General features: G+C 35.3%; 1 protein-coding gene across 1 annotated transcript; it reads left to right on the top strand.

The window, feature by feature from the left end:
- Positions 1 to 6,827: 6,827 nt before the first annotated feature.
- On the top strand, positions 6,828 to 13,861 carry LOC122318662 (ubiquitin carboxyl-terminal hydrolase 16-like). Its single transcript, XM_043136223.1, has 11 exons — positions 6,828 to 7,480; positions 8,186 to 9,659; positions 9,768 to 9,856; positions 10,265 to 10,350; positions 10,476 to 10,638; positions 10,737 to 10,857; positions 11,023 to 11,180; positions 12,187 to 12,271; positions 12,362 to 12,574; positions 12,995 to 13,056; positions 13,155 to 13,861. Exons 1-11 carry the CDS (start codon positions 7,173 to 7,175, stop codon positions 13,795 to 13,797), a joined length of 3,402 nt encoding a protein of 1,133 aa, XP_042992157.1. The 5' UTR covers positions 6,828 to 7,172; the 3' UTR covers positions 13,798 to 13,861.
- The last annotated feature ends 6,223 nt before the right edge of the window (positions 13,862 to 20,084 follow it).

Consider the following 20,084-nt stretch of genomic DNA (forward strand, 5'->3'; position numbering starts at 1 on the left):
TTTCTTCTCTACAATAAAATTATTATTATCAAATGATTTGAAAAAGTCATCCTAAACTGTATGGACCGAATCGATATTTATGCATATATTAAAAATCAATATGATTTTAGGTGAATTTCCTTTTTTCTTTTTTATCCTTTTCTTTTCCTTCCAAATCCTAGAAATAAATAATATTTGCAAGTAAATCTGGAATTTACATATAATTTTTTTTTTAAGACCATCTAGCAGGAGCATTACTCTTTTATAATTATGGTCACTATAATTTCCACAACATTGGGTCCTCCCCAAAGTCTCCGGGCAACGAGTGAATTCCACTGCTAGAAAAAAAAATATATATATATATATATTAAAAAACAACATTCAACAAAAAGATAGTCAATTTCATAGTATTCTGAAGTCCTCTACAAGAAAAATTATTAGAATAATAATGAGTGACTAAAATTGCAAATCAACATCTTCGTCCTCCACCTATAGAACTCTTCAAGAACCTATTGCAAATCAGCATCTTCCGTGATTTGACAAACGAAGGCCTCCTGAAAGTGGGAGAGAGAGAAAGTTGTTTTCCTAAGCAATAGGGAGGAGGAAACCATATGCAGCTCGCTTTAGATTCTATGGGACGATGAAATGGACCTCATCTCCATCACGAATTTGGAGCGACAGAACTCAATTTAGAGCGAAATGTTTGACTTCACCTAGGCATAACTTCCATATTGCTGCAAATTTCATAAACCAGACTCTCAAGATTGAAGATATTGTCAACATTAAACTCAGGCCCCAAGCCCAACGGCCTGGCCCAGAACCTCCTGGTAGCTCCAAACCAAAGCGAACGAGGAAGCTCATTGCAACCCAAGGTAGGGGCCCAACAGACAGCACGCATGGGCCCAAGAGGAGGAAGGACACGGCCCACCCCAATGATCCCCCTCTACATCACAAAAGGGCCACCAGGTCAAAGCCCATAGCTGATCAAGAGGCCCATGATGGGCCTAGATCACCCTAGACTATATCAGGGAGCTGGAACCTGATAGAAAGTATTCGGACAGGAGATCGGGCTGCTCGTCGGTAACCAAACATGCCCAGTCATAAGCACCCTAACCAAAGACATGTCTCATTTAAAGCATGTCAGAATACATAAACACTCGACAACGCATCTCTAAGACAACACGGCCTTGACATGGCATTGAACCCTAGGAGTAGAGGTATGGTAGGTTTGACCCAGACACGACGTGGCGTCCCATGATCCCTCTTGATATTAGAGTCCAAGCCAGGTATAAATACCCCAACCCTATCCACGAAAAATGATTGGATATTCTTTCACTTCATTCACTTAAGGACTTTCGACTGACTTTATATCAAATAATTCACGGGCTCCACCAAAGTCCACGCTTTACTTTTCTTACAGGTTCCCAAGCATAGGTCTCATGGAACTACCTAGGTCGTGAAATACGACCTCAACATGACTGATCATTGCCAAGAAGGTAGCACTCAAGAACCTCGAAGACGTGCTCCTTGAGCCACCACGGGCAGCTTTAGGCAAATCAAGCCGCTATTTAAAATGAACCTAATACCTTCCCGATTTAATGGGCAATAGCCTGGAGGGCTACCCACGATGTGTGTTCATAGACCTTGCTGGAGAAGGAAGGCGGCAGCAAAACCAACTGGTTTGAGAGGCATTACCCAACTAGGAATAAACACTTCAAGATGTATAAGATTGAGATGGTAATAGAGCAGTCTCCAAAGAAGGATGTAATACAAATTGGGATGTCGAGGTGGTTGAAGAGAATGTGATGGGAGAGGAGTACGTGGTGAAGAAGGTGGAGGTTGAGGTGGCGGAGGAGATAGTGAATAGCAAGGTGATAAAATTGGTGGACGAGCTTTTCTTGGAATGCAAACCGTAGGGGAACGGAGTTCATGGAGCCTATGAAGGCAAGATAGGGAATAATAACAATTAAAGGGAGTGCTTTGTATTGTACGAACAATTAAGGGATGAAGCTGTTGTAGTGGTGGGGTTGACGATCGATAGGGATCAAGAGAACAAATTACATCTTATGAGAATTAATTGATAATGTGTTTTGTAGTGCAGTACTAAATGTTACATATTGTTGTGCCTAGAGCTGCCTAGAAAATAAACACAAAATAGATTTGCCTACATCTACTGAGCGGAAACACTATATTCAAAACAACTCTCTATCTCAAATGGCACTACACACACTTCTCACTTCACTCTCTCAATGGGATGGTTTATGCTTGAGACATCCTCTCCCTCCACATATGCGCTGGAATGCAATGCTTAACTCATATGGAATCACATGTGAGGAGCATCACCACATGGGCAACACATGGGCACATGAGCACATGGGCAACGTATGGACAACACGTGGAGGGTGGACGGCACACATGGGGTGGACCCTCAACATATATATGCATATATAAACTGTCGCTGGAAATTTAATTGGATTCTTCTTAATTTCTTTCAATTTCTTAGTTCGATCTCTAGCTTAGTTCGTGTTCATTGTTGGGGGAGTAGTCATGGTCAGGAAGTTTTCCAATGTTCTTAATTATGTTTAATTGCTATGATCAAGTGCATGGATGTTAATCGTGTATATATATGGTTATGTATTTGTTGTTGTGCATGCATGCATGCATGTGTTTTGAATATGCTCGTGATCAATGAATTACGATACACAGGATGACATACACGACGAACGTTTGGGGGGAAGAAGATGATCAATCTCATATCTTTTAATGTATTTAAGTTTTGCGCTCTATGATATTTATTGGCGAAATTCATAAAAAAAAAAAGTTTTTTGAATAACATTAAATACTTAATAAATACTTTATGGACACACCTTCACCACTTATTTAGGCTGCGATATTGAGCTGAGCTAAACTCTTTATGAATAGTTGTGAGTTGAGCTGGTGAAGTGAGTTATGTGGGATCCATTTAAGATGAGTCTAGATGTATTTTAATGTTAAAATGAGTTTAGAGATATTTATGAAAAGTTGAAAAAGATTGTAGATCCCACGTATAAATAAGTGTTGAGTTGAAAAAAGTTGTGAATATTACGTGTAAAGAAGTTGTGAGTTGAAATGAATTTAGTAATTTGAAAATTAGGTATTTAGATATTAGATTCGGTTTAAAATTAGACTGAACTGAACTTTTAACAACCAAATTAGCCCTTAAAAGTCAATAATGAACCTCTCCTTCCATCATAAGTATACACTATCTATGAAATCTACATATGAAACCCTAGACTGTCCCCCTCATGACAGTCACACCAATAAAAGAGCAAGGGCATAAAATTGCATTATCAAACTTCTTATAAATCCAAGGCCTTGGACCATGTTTGCAAATTATTACTAGGGAATCTGTATGTAGAGTATCGGGCCTTGGCTCCAGTTGTGTTGTGTGTTGGGTTGGGCCGAGTTTATCCGTTGAATTAATTTATAAATAAAATATAATAAATAATTTTATAATAATTAAATATTATATGAATGATAATTAAAATAAAGATGAATAACATTACAATATCCAAAAATAAATAAATAAACCTAGCTTACATTGTTATTTGCAGACACCTATGGAAAAGTCTTGGAATTGATATTATCGTACTAGACATTTTCCATTGACAATATCAAGTCTTAATTGAATTAGAAAAATTTTAATTGCAAGCATAACTACATATTAATATATGTATCAATATAATATGAAAAATGCTATTTACACACGCAGAAGGGGACACCCCGCGTACACGGGTCCATGTGGATACAAATTAATAAAACGGTGCGTAGCAGTAGCAGTTTTCCTTCATCATTCTCCTTCTTCGTTGCCTTTCCCCCTTTAGAATTTCTCCTTTATCGATTCTCCTTCCCCCTTCAGATGAGCTTAGGGCACAGAACACGGATTGAACGTCCATTTCATCTCCTTCTTCTCTTTTCTAAAATCGGCTTCATCTTCTTCTAATATTTTCCTCATCTATCTCATGATCTCTATTTCCACGATTCCATAGCAGCTTCAATATTTTGATGGACTTACCCAGCAATCGCTTTTGATTTCCTTGGAGAAAAAACGAGTATGAATTTGGTCTTTCGGCCTTGGTTTTACACTGGATTTTGTTACATAAAATACACGCTGGGGCTCGCTTTTTACTTTATCTCATCTTCTTCTCATCTTCTCCGAGCACCCATGAAGACGAACACATGTACTTTTCATCTCCTTCTCATGCCCTAAAGAGCACTACGTGGTCTCATGTGTCTGCTCCCCCTCTCTCTCTCATTTTTTTCTCAAATTTTTTGTGATTTTTGAATTGGATTTAAAGCTCAGAGCTTGGGTTTTTAGTGAGATTTCAAAGGTTCGGCAACATGTTGGAGTTGCAGCCATTTTTTGTGACAAAAAAAAAAAAGAATGAAAAAGTAGTACCGCAGGATAGCAAATGTTGTGGCAAACCAATAAGTTGTAATCGCTTATTTCACCAAAAAAAGAAAAAAAAGTCAGAACAAAGAAACCATTCATTTTCTCAGAAACCAACCAGAGGACAAGAATGAAACGGGGAAAAAAAAAAAAAAAATCTCTCTCTGATCTCTGAGATAGTGCACGTTGTTGCGTGAAATTGCTTTGTGGGACTCGATTCCTTCAACTAATAAGTTGTGGATAGGATCCTCCCTGGCTGGTAAGAAAAATATCAGGACATTAGTTGGGGTTCGATAGCACAACGGCTCATTCTTCCAGGATGGGTATTTCTTTCTGAAATTGATTTTGGTCTCTCTTTCTTTTTCCTTTTTTTTTTTTTTTTTTCTGATATCGGCTGACAACTTGTCAAGCGATTCCCCAAAAGGTACCCCACGGCAGGTACATGTAGCAGAATTGATATAATATTATTAGTTAAAAAGTAGATTTTATTAAAAATAATATTAATTTAAAATTTAAATATGAAAGAATCAGTATTGATATGCAAATTAATTGATAACTTTGATTGTATTAAGTAAAATTCAATTAAATTATCCATCACGCTAAATCATAGATATTGTAATTAAAATGTTAAAATAAGATTTCTGAAATTCAACCTCGGCGTCTTTGTGATTTTGGACGCAAATAAGGGGGAAAGAAGTCAACGAATGGTAAAGACTAAAGAAAAACAAACGAGCATTGTGGTCGAAAGTGGTGACGAAGGTCGCACACGCAAACGGCTATGTAAATTAAAATCAAACATCTTACTGCACGAGAATTGACAAAATGCAGAGAAAAGTATGCAGCCACCGACCTTGACACTCACACCATGATGCAGATGGAGAAAGAGAAATACTTTTGCAGTCGGGAGATGTAGTCGGCGTGTAGTCGACTGTAAAAAAAAATTAATACGGGACCTACATGAAAAAAAAAATTATTTTTATAATTTTTTATAATTCATGTAGGTCCCCTTGAATATAAAAATATTTTTTTATAATTTTTTTTTATTTATTCTGTACAGCCGACTACACGTCGATTGTGTGTGGCGACTGTATGTAGCAAAGCTGATGGAGAAATTAAAACCTCCTCTTGCTTTCATTAGCTAATGATGCTTTTAGTCCAATCCTACTCATTTTCTTTTTACACATAAATTTCTCCAACAACATCATTACCCACCACTATAAACTTATATTTTCAAGCATCTCTTTATGTAAAAAGATATTCTATTTTATTTTTATTTTATACGTTTTAACCCAAAAGGTGTTTTTTTTTTTTAAGGCAAAAAAGGAAATGAAATCGGCAAGTGAACTATTCTAATTAAATAAATATTATTTTAAAGTTTGCAAACACTCATTTTAAAAAACAATAAACAAATATACAATTTGCATAAAATTTATAACATAAAATTAAGACGTCCCACCGACCCCACAAATTATCAATCACATCACATCAGGGGAGGAATGAAATCAATCCATGGAGACGGTTAGGTCCCGGTTTGAACCGGGTCCGTCGTCAAGTTGGACCGAATATTTGATGACCGAAGAATTCACACCCCCCAAACTACAGTGCACGAAAACAATAGATATCACTTTTTCCCTATCATTAAATTAAAATTAAAGGATTATTATTTATAAGTCTCATATACTATATATTTTATATTTTATATTTTTTTAAATTAAATTAATTTTTTTATTTATTATTTATATACTAAATATTTGATAAAAGAAAAAAATAAAAAAAAATAAAAAAAATAATAATATGTGGTCTATGAACTTATATTTAGAATTTTTCTTAAAATTAAAAGAATCATTTTCTTGCATAGCTTTTCTATTTGTATGTCTCACACACCACATAATTTTTTATTTTTTAAATTTTTTTAAAAATTTTATTGAATTCTTTTACTAATTATTCATATACCACACATTTGATAAGAGGAAAAAATTAAAAAAATAATAAAAATAGTGATATGTGGTGTATGAGACTTATAAATAAAATTTTTCTTTCAGTAATAATGGTTGAGTTTTATTATATATAAATAAAGTCGTATATTAATCTGCGTATTAATATTAATTTTTTTATATTTAAAATATAAATTAATATTATTTTTAATAAAATCTATTTTTTAATCAATCATATTAGATTGATATACATGTTAATACATAATTATGCTTTTAATTAGATTGTTTTATAATTATTTTATTATAATATTTTTTTTAATTTTTATATAAAATATAAGAAATCATTTAAATTTTAACTTATACTTAATTTACCTCGTCAAACTTTTGATCTAAACGGTATCCAAGAGTGAAGTGTTTTAAAAAAATAAAAACTAATAATATTGTTAAATAATTAGTTCAGTTTATTTGTTGAGAAAAAAATAATTAGTTTAGTTTATTTTGCAGGCGAGGGGTATCCTAGATTCTCGATCTTTTTCCCTTGTCCGATTTCCTAATCAACGGGTTACGGCTGTTTCTCCTCACCCTTACTCTCACTCCCCCTTGTCTGAAATTTGCTTGTCCAAGAATTTGCCACTGGCATTCTCTCGCCTATACTTTTTAGTTTTCGAAATCCCCACCGTCTTTCTGCTCCGATCGGTTGATATCCTGCATGCTTAACCTCCGGCGCAGTAGGCCACAACACAGCCGTGACCGGCGAATCTATATGTGCGGTGGCGGTTTTGGCGTTTCTTTGATTTGGTTTTTCTGGATGCGTGTTAGGTGCGGGGTAAATGCGTGATACCGGGTTTTTTTTAGGGCTCCCGAGCCTGGTGCTTGTTGCGTGCGTGCTTGCCCCGGTGATCGGGTTTGTAATTCGGCAAAAATGGCTGCTCTCCGTGGCGAGAAAAGAGGAGATCAAGCGGTTGTTAGTACTGGCCGCCGAAGAGGCCAAAAGAGCTGAGCTCGAGGCGTTGGCCGGGTACTGTATAGGTGCCGTTGCCGCATGTGAGGTTCCGATTTCGCCGAGTTATCATCAGTGCGCCGTGTGTTATTCCCCTACCACTACCCGTTGTGCCCGATGCAAGGCCGTCCGATACTGGTACGAGTTTATTTCTTTTTGATGATCTTTTTGACTGGTATGGTAGTTTGGTTTCAGAATCGGTATAGTTGTTCAGTTTAGGGATAATTTTTCAGAATTGGTATAATTATTTCACACATTATCATGTTACTGTATGTTTTTAAACTTTAAGAGCAATTGTTGGTTATCATATGGAATTGCGTACTGGCCAACGAACCCGCATTATGACTATGAATGGCACATGCTAGGAAGAACAGGGAGGTGATCTTCTATGAGCTCCATGAGGCTGTGACACAGCAACTCGTGCTCATTTCAATCACTGCTGAATATTATGGCTGCCGGTTTCAAAATTTTGACAGCGTATGGAATGTATTCTTTGTGATTGGAAAAGTTTGGTATCTTGAACTCCAATGAGTATATCCTTTTATATAAATTGAAGGTTGGCACCTTTTGGGAAATAGATGGTATCATGCTAGTGGAGAAAAGAACACCCAGTACATTCTAATTGCACTATGTGTTCTTTGCAACAACATCGTAGAGAACTATTGTTTCCCCTACCATGTATCATGTATTGACCTAGTTATAAAAAAAGGTTTAGACCACCTTGTTTTGGTTAAGTAAAGTTTTAATTGCTTGCCATTTTCTGTTTATGCACTCGAAATATGTTAAACTGGTATACTTCAAGTTAGTGACATAAGAATTTGAATTGTCATTTGAATTTTGTAGCTCCGGTAAATGCCAGATAATCCACTGGAGACAAGGTCACAAGGAGGGATGTTATCCTCCTGGTACCACTCAGGGGATTATTGATGTGGGAAGCATGGTGACAGTTCAAGATGACCATAAAAGTAGTGGTGGCAGTTTTGAGACTGAAGGTAGGTTTTGCGCGAATCCAAGCGAAAGATTTCCTGGGGAACCTGTTTATTCCAGTCCTGGCTTGTCTCCTGATTCTCCATGTGAGAAGATTGATGATAAGAAATCTGAGTTCCTGCAAGATAGTAAAGGAACTAGTTCTGATTCTGAAACATCAAGTATGTCATTTTCTGGATTTTCTACTTCCACTACCAGTGGCGAAGTATCTGATGATGTTTCCGAGGGTGAGAGCACAGACTCAAATGAGTCCCAGGGATCAGATGTACATCTGTCTGTTAATAATCCCCTCGACATTCATGAGACCATTTCTAGTGTTAAGCACATAAATCAAAGCCAGGCATTGTCGCCAAAGTTTGCTAGTTTAGTCTATTCTGTAGATAGACTTACCAAAGCTAATAAATTAAATCAGACCAAACTCAATCGTAGAGATGGAGAAAGTGGTTGTGCATCAACTAGTTCTTCGGGTTTGGGAAGTAGTTGCATGCTCAAGGATTCAGTTGCTGAACCCCGTACGGTGTCATCTGGTTTAAGGGGGACAACTCACGACTCCATTGGGTCCAAAATTGATACCTCTGATAATTATGTTTTGTCAAATTCTCATGGAGTCGGTGACAACAAATTATCCGACTCTGGGTCTGCCTTAAGTTTTTCATTCAGCTTGTCTGAAACAGCACATTTACATGCACAAGATGCTAAGGTAAAAGGCATTGTATCAGATGATGCTTTTCCCTGTGCTTCGCATATCACTAAGTCTGTTCATGGGGCAGCATTGTCAGAAAATATTTGTGCTGATGTTCCAAACAAAAACTCTGCATCCCTGAATGAAGGGTCTAGTCATACAGATAATGATACTAGCTGTGATTCACATTCGATGAAGTGCATTAAAGTCGAATCTATGTCCTCTTCCTGTTCATATGTTCATCTATCTTCAAACGCTCTTCGAGATTCAATAAGTTCAGATGCTTCAAATGTCATTAACTTGCCATCCTTGCGCTCTGAAAGGTCGAAGCATGACATGAATAACCCTGAAAGTACTTCACATCTTTTGAAGTCCAGAGGAGGCAGATGTTTATCATCCAGTGCTTTTGATGCTCGTGTAGCCTCTAGTGCTCAGGGACATTCAGTTCCTGTGGATAAATCAGGAAAGGTTGATGGTGTTCAGCCTGGTGCTGCTATATCCTCTCATGTTAGGAGTTGTTCTCCGAATGCTAGGAGTGGCTTGAAAACATCTGTACAGGAGGTTGCTGACCAGTTCAGAGGATCTAAATTATCAAAACACTGTGCAGTAGGTGATGGATGTGAGGTTTCTTCAAGATACACGGACAAGGTTTTACTTCAATTGTTGTGTTCTTTGTATCAATAAATTTTAATTTTTGAATGCATTAGAATTTTTTTTATTTTTTATTTTGTTGACTTTGTGTTTTGTTTTTTGTAGGGGATTTTTCCATACAAATTGTTTATCGAGCTCTATAATTGGAATACAATAGAATTTCGTCCTTCTGGTCTTATAAATTGTGGGAACAGGTAATGTAAGTGGTTGTTGTTTATGGGAAGCTTGTACTCGAAATTTGCTCTGGCTCTATGCACAAATATTTTTGCATGCACACAGATACCCTACCATTTGCTAGCGTCAGAAAACGTCTATCGCCTAGTGTCTGTCTTGTTAGTAAGCTGTCGACTGAGTCTCAACTTGCTAGATGGTTTACTTTTGACTTGGTAAATATGTTCTGTCTATGCATAAGATAGCTCCATCTTGTGTTGTGAGATCCTAATGTTATGTGTAGAAGAGGTAATAGCTTCTTTCTCCATTTCTGTATGTCAAGATGGACTAAATTTTGCAGATTTTGTTTTCTTTTCTGCCTTTTCTTTGTGTTGTTATCCTCTTTCTAAAGGAATGCTCTCATACTGCGATAACCCATTTTCCCCTTGCAGCTGTTATGCTAATGCTGTGCTCCAGTGCTTGGCATTCACACCTCCTTTGACTGCTTATTTTCTTCAAGGGCTTCATTTGAAAGCATGTATGTTTATGGTGATAGGCTCCCTTATAAATTCATCAAGTGGTGATTATTTGTGTAAATATCAAACTCGACATTTGTATTGGATCCAAATCTATTTATTATTCATCTCTTATTTTCTATGTCAGGCGTAAAGAAAGAAGGGTGTTTCACCTGTGAGTTTGAAAGTTTAATATTGAAAGCAAGGGAGGGGAATTCTCCACTCTCTCCTATTGGGATACTTGGAAAACTTCAAAATATTGGCAATCCGCTTGGTAATGGGAGGGAAGAGGACGCCCATGAGTTTTTGAGGTGTGCTTTTAAATTTCTGGCCAAAGTAAATGATTTTATGCCTTTGCCACGTTTTTAATGGATCACTTTTAAAGTTAACTGAAGATTTTAAATAACAGGTGTGCTATCGATACAATGCAATCTGTTTGCCTTAAGGAAGCTGGGCTAGATGCATCAGGCCCCTTGGAAGAAGAAACCACTCTAATAAGCCTCACATTTGGCGGTTACCTCCGTTCAAAGGTATTTGTGGTCTTTATGATGATATATGTCCAACCATTGCACTTTATCCATCTTGCAGGTAGAATATTTAGAAGTGTTCGAAATCCGATCTTACTGGCATGCTGTGATAAGCTTTTTCCTCCGAAGTATCAGTAATGTGGATAAATGTGATACTGTTGCCTGTAGATAAAATGCACCAAGTGCCAGGGCAAGTCTGAGCGTCAGGAAAGGATGATGGATCTTACCGTGGGGATTGAAGGGGATATAGAAACCTTGGAAGAGGCCCTTCATCAATTTACAGATACTGAGATTTTGGACGGTGAAAACAAGTATCGATGTAGCAGGTTGGTTTGCATTACAGTTTTATGATTCTCTGGCTATCTTATTTTTGCTTTATGATTTTCAGATCATTCTTATTCTGAAACACATTTAAATCATTTTATTTGTTAACCTCATGGCTTTTGCACTTCAGTGGACATTAGATATTAACTTATTGTATTCCATTTCTTGATCTCATGGCTAAGAATTTTTGCGAAACCTAGTTCAGTTAAAGTGTGCTTAGAATTCAGGTTCTACCCTTTTAAGTAATTTAGTGTCAACCTTCTATTAAATTGTGCCATCTCAGCTGTTTGCTATGAAATAAATTTTCCTGATGATAGTACAACTTCATTACCACAAGGTCAATCCGTAGAGTCATAACTAATACCTCTGTAGCTGTCCATCCAAAATAGATCTGTTCAACCACTTGTAAAACATCTATATAGAAGTGGACGTAAATCTCATACTGTCATTGATTAATGATTATTCCTGGATGATTATGTGCATTCCAGGGATCAGGTTCTATGTAGTTGGGTTGGGAAATCCCTATCATAGGCTATGCTTATACCTTTGCTTCTAGAGGACTATGAAGTTTTGTTTTATTGCTTTTAATATATTAAAATATTCTACCCATTTTTTCCATATAATTTTTATTGTGGGAAAAGGTAGTTGGAAGGGGTGCAGGTGTGCCGGTCTATGAAATTTATTTCCCAATTATAAAATTGCACAATTTTTAGCCTATCGTAGTAGCTTATTTGAAGCAGTATTATTTCTTACCTGCCCTTGGACGATGGCTCAATGATCTATCCTTTGGCATAATTAGTACTCCTTTACAAAATTCTCTATTTTCTTTGGAAATAATGGCTGTATAAGTGATTGTCACTTTTAGTAGTTATCTTTCTTCCTAAATAGGTGTTATCTCTTGTATACACCCTGTATACTTGGGCTATATGCCTATTCGTATTAATATATTATAATCGTTTACCTATAAAAGAAAACTTAGTAGTTATCTACTATCTTTGTTTTAATCAGATGCAAATCTTATGAGAGGGCCAAAAAGAAACTGACAATAACAGAAGCTCCAAATATCCTTACAATAGCATTGAAACGATTCCAGGTAATTCTCAGGGCACTTTCATCATTGATGGCATTTTGCCCATGGCGTTGCAAATTCATATTGTTTTATTAAATAATGATGCTTTTACAGTCAGGTAAATTTGGGAAGCTCAATAAACCAATTCAATTTCCGGAGATACTGGACTTGGCACCCTTTATTAGTGGGACAAGTGATAAGTCACCTATATATAGGCTTTATGGAGTGGTGGTCCATTTAGACGTCATGAATGCATCCTTTTCTGGTCATTATGTGTGCTATGTTAAGAATGTCCAAAACAAGTGGTTCAAGATTGATGACAGCACTGTAAGTTCTCAAATTCCATTAACCTTCATTTCTCTAGCAAGTTTCGTACATGTTGCAGCATTAGAGGGTATCTTGTTTTTGTTTTTCGCATTAGAGGGATCTTGAACAAAGAAATAGATTCCAGAAGCAAAATAGGAAGGTTTCCTGGGGAATTTTAATAATTGGGTTCACTGATAGTTAGGGCACCTTTACAGTTTCTCTTATCTGTAATTATTTGAAAAAATCGTTGCATATGTTTGAGTGTCTGATTGCTGATTCATGAAGGATCTGTTTGATGTTCTAGATCTGGGTAAAAAAGTGCAAGATTGACATATATAATATTCTAACCTTCTGTTTTATCAATATTGTATGCTACATATACATTGAATTTTATTTTGTGAAAAATTCCTGAATTTTGTAACAATCATGTTGACTGTGTAGGTAATGCCCGTGGAACTTGAAGCGGTCTTGACAAAAGGGGCATACATGCTTCTATATGCCAGGTAATAGATTTCAGGAACTGAATTCTTCTTCTCTTATTTAAATTTAAGATTATTTTGTCTTATTGAATTGACCAATGACTAATTTAACTGCCGTATAGGTGCTCACCAAGGGCTCCACGCTTGATAAGAAACAAAATAATATCTTGGGACCCCAGAAATAAAGCCATCCCTTCCTGGATCAGCGGAAAGAATACCATATCCAAATCAAGTGCTGCCCAAAATTTTCGGGTTTCAATTCCTCCAGACAGTTCTGCCAGCTTTGAATCTTTTAACACCAGATCTCTCCAGCTGCAAAGGATACCAGAAGATGACTCATCGAGTGATAGTTCTTCCCTTCTCAGTAACTCTGATGAAGGCTCCTGCAGCACCGATAGTACCCGTGATTCCACCAGTACCGATGAATTATCTGACTTTATATTTGGTGAATCGGGACAGGGTTGGAACAGTCCATCGAGGAGCCCTGATTCGAATACTTCATCATCCTCTTCCGCTCCCTCTCCCTCAAGGCATTCACCCATTTCTTATTCGAAGCCAGATGCTTTGGGTTTCACCGGAACAAGTTGGTCTCAAGCTGAGGGAAGTGTTCCGTTTTTGCATTCTGACACAACCCGACGTTGTAGAAAGTTAGTGACTAGTAGTAGTTGTAGGGAAACTGACTCAAAGAGATTAGGATCTAACCCCATCCACGATGTAAACTCTGGCGTATCTTTTAAAAAATCAACGAGGGAAAGAAGAGATTAAACATTTGGTAATAATATATATGGTTAATGAATGATAAATAACAGTTAAGAGGGTCTGCATGCTATATATTCTCGTCACTCGGTGGCCTGGCCTCGTCTAGCCATTGAACTTAGTGGCTTGGTGGGGAGAAAATAATAAGAATAAAAACCCATCCGAGAATATAGATAAAATGGAAAAATCACGGTGATGGGGTTGATCACCTGCTCAATTTGTAGCTAGCTCGATCCAACACTGGGCTTGGATCAAAACCTATTGGCTGGCTCTCTTTGAGTCTCAATAGCCATTATCATATCATATTTAAATAGAGTTTTACTATATATAAATATAGTCGTGTATTAATCTGTGTATTAATGTTGATTTATTTATATTTAAAATTTAAATTAACATTGTTTTTAATAAAATTTATTTTTTAACTAATTACATTATATTAATGTACAGATTACTATATAATTATATTTATAACTATATTTTTTCATTTAAATGGGTGTATTTATTTAAATGTTTTGATCAATTTGAAAAGTCGATGAAGCATAATAAATAGCATCCGTCTGGTGTTTTGCTTGAGCATGGTTTCTGTAGATTTGATCTAAGTTGCAGCTTTATTCACAAGCCTATACTCACGTACATCCATTATCCATAACCTAGGGTTGGGTTTTGATACTTTTGTCGGCACTATTTCATAAATCATATCCTTATTATCTCATTATTACTTATTTATTTGTTTTTGTGGATTTGAAATTTTTTTTTTTATTATGAAGTATTTTTTAACATTTTTAATCATTAAATTTTTTTTAAATCTTTATTTTCCTTAATAGTTAAGAATTTTTAAAAATATATAATTTGATTAATAGTTACTTTCTTAACTATTAAGAAAAATAAATTTTTTTAAAAAATTAAATAAATAAATAAAATAGTAAAAAAGATTGTAGAAGGGAGGTAAGAATATCATTCTTCTCCATACTATTAACCTCCTGGCTCCATCTTTTCACTGGTAAAAATTGAAGATGCTTTTGTCCCCTGGATAAGCAAGCAAGCGGTCGTCCAATAAGATTGACAGAGATGTATGGAAGGAATAGTGAAACAAGACGGAAGCAAATGAGGACACGACCACGTGGGAGGGGGAAGGAGGACTGGTCCACCCATTACTCAAAATGGGGGCCACGCGCAGGACAACTATCCCATACCCATTTTGGGAAGCTCCACTTGATCTCTTCCAATTGTCATGGTGTCCGGATAAGGGTTGAGAAAATTAAAAAAATAAATAAATAAATAAATAAAATTATTGACGTTTGGAAGGGCCCGTACTACGTCACCGCCGGATAGAGCGTTTGTACTTTGATCACATCAAAACGAACTAGGACAATTGGCGACGTAGACGTAACTATCTTTCGTGATGGACCTGACTTGACCCCACTCCCCCCCTTTATATATTCCATTTTTTATTATTATTTTTTAACATGAGTTTGTATATTTTAGGGTATGCTATCATCTAGTTATACATCAATAATTTGATGTCACGTGGGAGAATGACGAAAGAGCAATTATTTTTTATAAAAAAAATGATAAATAATATATTTATGTAGAATAATAAAAATTAAAATTAAAATAATTGAAAAAACTAGTTTCTGCCAGTATGTCATCGGGTCCCTTCATTTTTATGTATGTGTTATTATTCGGTCCCAAAAATTTTTTTTAATTTAAATGTAATTTAGATAGTGAGATAAGATGAAATGATTTTAAATAAAAAATATATATATTATTTTAAATTTTGAAAAAATTAAATTATGTATTATATTTTGTATAAAATTTAAAAAAAAATTAAAACAATAAAATAAAATAAGAAGAAATACTCTCGATATATAGGACCTTATAGTAACCACTACCAGTTGTGGTTTTCATTGATCCATAGTTTGGATCCCCTCATAATTGTGGATAAGATATATAGAGTCAAGGGATGCCTAGTTTTCTCTCGGATTGACCAAAACAAAAAAGCTTTCAATGAAAACAGCGGTGGGCTAGCGTTACTCCTGGATATGGTGGAAAACAACGTCGATACCAGAAAAGTCAGTCCAATGGGAAGAAACCCCCCCTCTGTTAATGGGGTTCAAAAGTTCACAGCCGCATACAATTTCTTACGACCCATTCAGCATCAGCCCGCCATTATTGATCTCATCATACACAGCCGATGCATGCGTGTCATATATATATATATATGGGACATTAGGCCTTAGGGAGGGTCCCCCGTCCTAGTGCTTACAGACGATGGTATTTAAAGCTATAAACAATCAAAAGTTGAATCCAGCTGCCTTTTGGTTTCTGACTCTCTCTGATTGCAACGTCGAACTTTTCAGGGTTTTGCACTTCACGCCTCCAAGTTCAAAAAAACCGACACATTAATTTGCAATACAAGTTTCATTTGCAAATAATTCATACTAGAAGAATTCGTGCCTTCTTCGTATCTAAGATTCCAAGTTCTAGAAGAAACATGGTTGCTTTTTCACTACTCAATGCATTAACTCGGAAGAAGCATGCATATATAAGTAGGTTTCCCATCCATATATTAACTAACTATAAGCATGAAAAAAGTCATATATACTGTCTGGGCGATGTTGAACAAAGCAGCAAACAAGTGGTGACCAGTAGGGTTAACCCAAATCTCTAGAAATTAAATCCTTTATTACAACTCATCAGTGGTACAAAATTTTTCGGCTAAAAGGCAAAGGATGTTTTCATGTTTTCTCTTTTTTTTTTTTTTAAATCTTTGATTTCAGCATCCGTGTTTGAGGCACTTCTGCAAGCATGATATGTTTCCACTTAGATCAAGTTATTATTGGATGTCTGATCAACTCTGCTCAGATGATAATTTCATTTTAATATGCAAGACTGTCCCTTTTTTTTTTTTTTTTTAGGGGTGTAACGGATTCTATTTTAGATATATTTTATAATCGAATTGGTATATACTGATTTTGAGATTTAAAGAATCGATACCGCATCAATTACACTCTTAAATCAATATTTTCAATTTTACCAATTTTGGTTTGTTTCAATCTATTTTTTTTTTTTATCTATTTTATAATATATATTGTAATATATTATAATATATACTAATACAGTATTAATAACGTATACTATATTTATAATAAATAATGATTTATATAGGATTTTAAAGTTTAATATTATATTAATTAGTAATTTATTATATAATTATATATCAAAATTATATATAATATAAAAAATTAAAATATATATAAACTGGATATAAACTAATTTAAAATAAAAATAAAAATAATATCCAGACCAAACTCGGTACAGTTCACCAGTTCATCTTATTTTATTAACCCCTACTTTTTTGTGTCTAATCAGTAATGTGATATGATTATTTAGCCTAAAACATTATCAATATGGTTGGCAGCTTATGTGCTTAAAACTCAAATACCTTTGAAATTAATTTTAGAATTGCCCATTTCAGGAAACCTTAATGGCACTAATCTCTTCCACCATTTGTTGTGGGGGGTGTGGTGGATTAAATATATGAGTTATGTCAGTATAGGTCAGACTCTGTACTTTTGTGTCAACAAATCCATGATTAACACGTCTTTTCATGCATAGAAATTAAAGTACTGCTACTCCTTATTAATAGCCATTACTAATAGAGAAATGATTTGTGCAGTCGGGAAACGCAGTCGGCGTGCAGTCGGCTGTAAAAAAAAAATTAATACAGGACCTACATGAAAAAAAAAATTATTTTTATAGCTTTTTATAATTCATGCAGGTCCCCCTGAATATAAAATAATTTTTTTATAATTTTTTTTTATTCATTCCGTACAGCCGACTGCACGCCGACTGCGTTTCCCGACTGCGTGTAGCAAAGCCCTTACTAATATATGGATGAAGTTCTGGAAACGTCATTGGTTATATTTACCACAACATTTATCTTCTAAATATATATATATATATATATGCAGCCTCCCAACATATATTAATATATATTTCCTCATTAAAAATACATATTATGGCGTTTACTTAGTAAACATTACAGAAACTCCCAATATTAAGCCAATTCCGACTATTAATATATAAATTCTCATTTATTCTTTTGGGAAGATAAACTATAAGCCTATATATATATATATATTTTTACACACAAACTAATTGTGGGCCTGTCCTCAAATAATATTGTGATTTCTCGGCCATCCGTCCATGCAGGGCATGCTATTAATAATACACGTATATATTCAAGAAAAACAACGTGATGATTACAAGTTGTAATGATGATTACAGATCGCAGTTATCATTTTAAGTTGTAATAACATCTTTCAAAATTTTGAGTATAATAAATTTTACCCCTTAAATTGAAAAGCTGTGTTTATTTTAGAGTAATTCTATTTAAAAAATTTAACACTAATATAATTTAATTTATAATATTTAAATCTTCTTCTCAATAAAGAAGTTTCTACAAGTACATATCAAATAATTTAAAAAAATAATTCAACCTATCCGATACCTCATTGTTTGCATCCAAGAAAATTTTAACCTTAATTCTACTTGATAAGTGAGATAAAAATTTTAAGTTTAAGATGAAATATTAAAATATTATATTTTAATATTATTATTATTTTAAAATTTGAAAAAATTAAATTATTTATTATATTTTGTATAAAAATTTGAAAAAGTTGTAATGATGAAATGAAAATTTTGAGTTTGAGATGAAAATTTTTATTTACCAAACCAAACTTTGAAACATACCCATAAATCCAAGATTTTCCACTTGAGTCAACCGATAGGAGTTCATATACATGCATTCAAATTACGAGTCACAAGGACAAGGACGCACCCTTTATTTGTAAAAAGATAAGCAGTTTGTTAAATAATTTATTGGGTAGATAGAGGCACTAGAAGGGGAAGATGTTTAGAATTAAATCATGAATAAACAATGACATGTATGCTCTCGAATATCTATACATATATATATTGATGTCTGCAGCAGATGTTGCATACTCGAATTGAGTACTTCTACAGTTGTGGAGAATGTAGAACTAAAAACATTTTCATATAACCATGCAAGCACACAAAACGATATGACCTATTTAACCCGTGAAGGATTAGGTTTCATAATTTTCTCTCTAATCTTCAACGCTAGAATAGTAAAAAGCATAGAGAAACAAGACTTTAGGGTTGCATGCACATGTCTATATAATTAAGTAATTAATTAATTGAGAACGAAACTTTAATAAATAAGATAATTTTGATTAAAGTATATTGAACTTTCCAATTAAAATAAAATAAAATCTATCCGAAAATCACGTCACAAAGTGGACGAAGGAATTTTAAATAAAATCCAGGCTAAAAAGGCAATGTCAAAGAAAGAGGCAGCCGCCAAGTTGAGAAAAATCTTGTCGGGCATGCAAAGATGGGGTCCTGAGGTGACTGACTATCTATCCATGGCGTATTTTATACGTTTTGGTGAACTTTATCTTCTTCCTTTTTTTTCCTCCCCAGATTATGGTATTATCTCCCCCAACTTATGGTGATAGCAGTTTTGACACAATTAAACAAACTAAGATTCATATACCTTTTTTTTTTCCCTTTCTTATAGGTTTCCAAGTATCTAAGCACTTATAGAACTACTGTCTTCGTAGCGTGCAACAGCTCAACAATTTAAAGAAAAAAAGTAAAAATTGTGAAGCTGGCTGGCTGGTGGAGACAACTCCAACTTTAGCTTTCAGCAAGTCTTGCCCGGGGCGGGGGGGGGGGGGGGGGGGGGGGGGGGAGAGAGAGAGAGAGAGAAAGGGGAGGGGGTTGAGAAAGAGACAAACCAAAGTACAAGCCCAAACTATATCCGATAGAAAGCAGGATGGAGAAATAAAGTTGCGTCCTCAGCTATCAAGAAGAGAGCTGCTTGGGATATAAAGCAGAAGCAATTAAAACAGATCTCTCTCTCTCTCTCTCTCTCAGTGGCTACTGCACTGAAAAGGGGTACTGGGACGCACACAACCCTAGTCCCCGTTTTCTTCTGCCATTCACTATTTCCAAATCAAGAGAAGCTCTGTATACGTAAGGATAAATCAATCCCATCCGTGTCATCTTTTAATGCAGTGGCGCAGCTGTTGTAGCAGCGACCAGCACCGCGTGGCAGATTATGCTCAGAGGGATCTGTCTCAAACTCCAACGCAATCACCTCCCCCATCAAGACCCCGCAGAAACAGAAGCCCCACACATTAAAGATCAGACCCCGCAGTGACAGAGGCCACACACGTATTAAAGTGCAGTTTATGAGTGAGATTAAA

This window comes from Carya illinoinensis, chromosome 8 (genome assembly GCF_018687715.1).
Source record: "Carya illinoinensis cultivar Pawnee chromosome 8, C.illinoinensisPawnee_v1, whole genome shotgun sequence".
Classification (NCBI taxonomy): domain Eukaryota; kingdom Viridiplantae; phylum Streptophyta; class Magnoliopsida; order Fagales; family Juglandaceae; genus Carya; species Carya illinoinensis.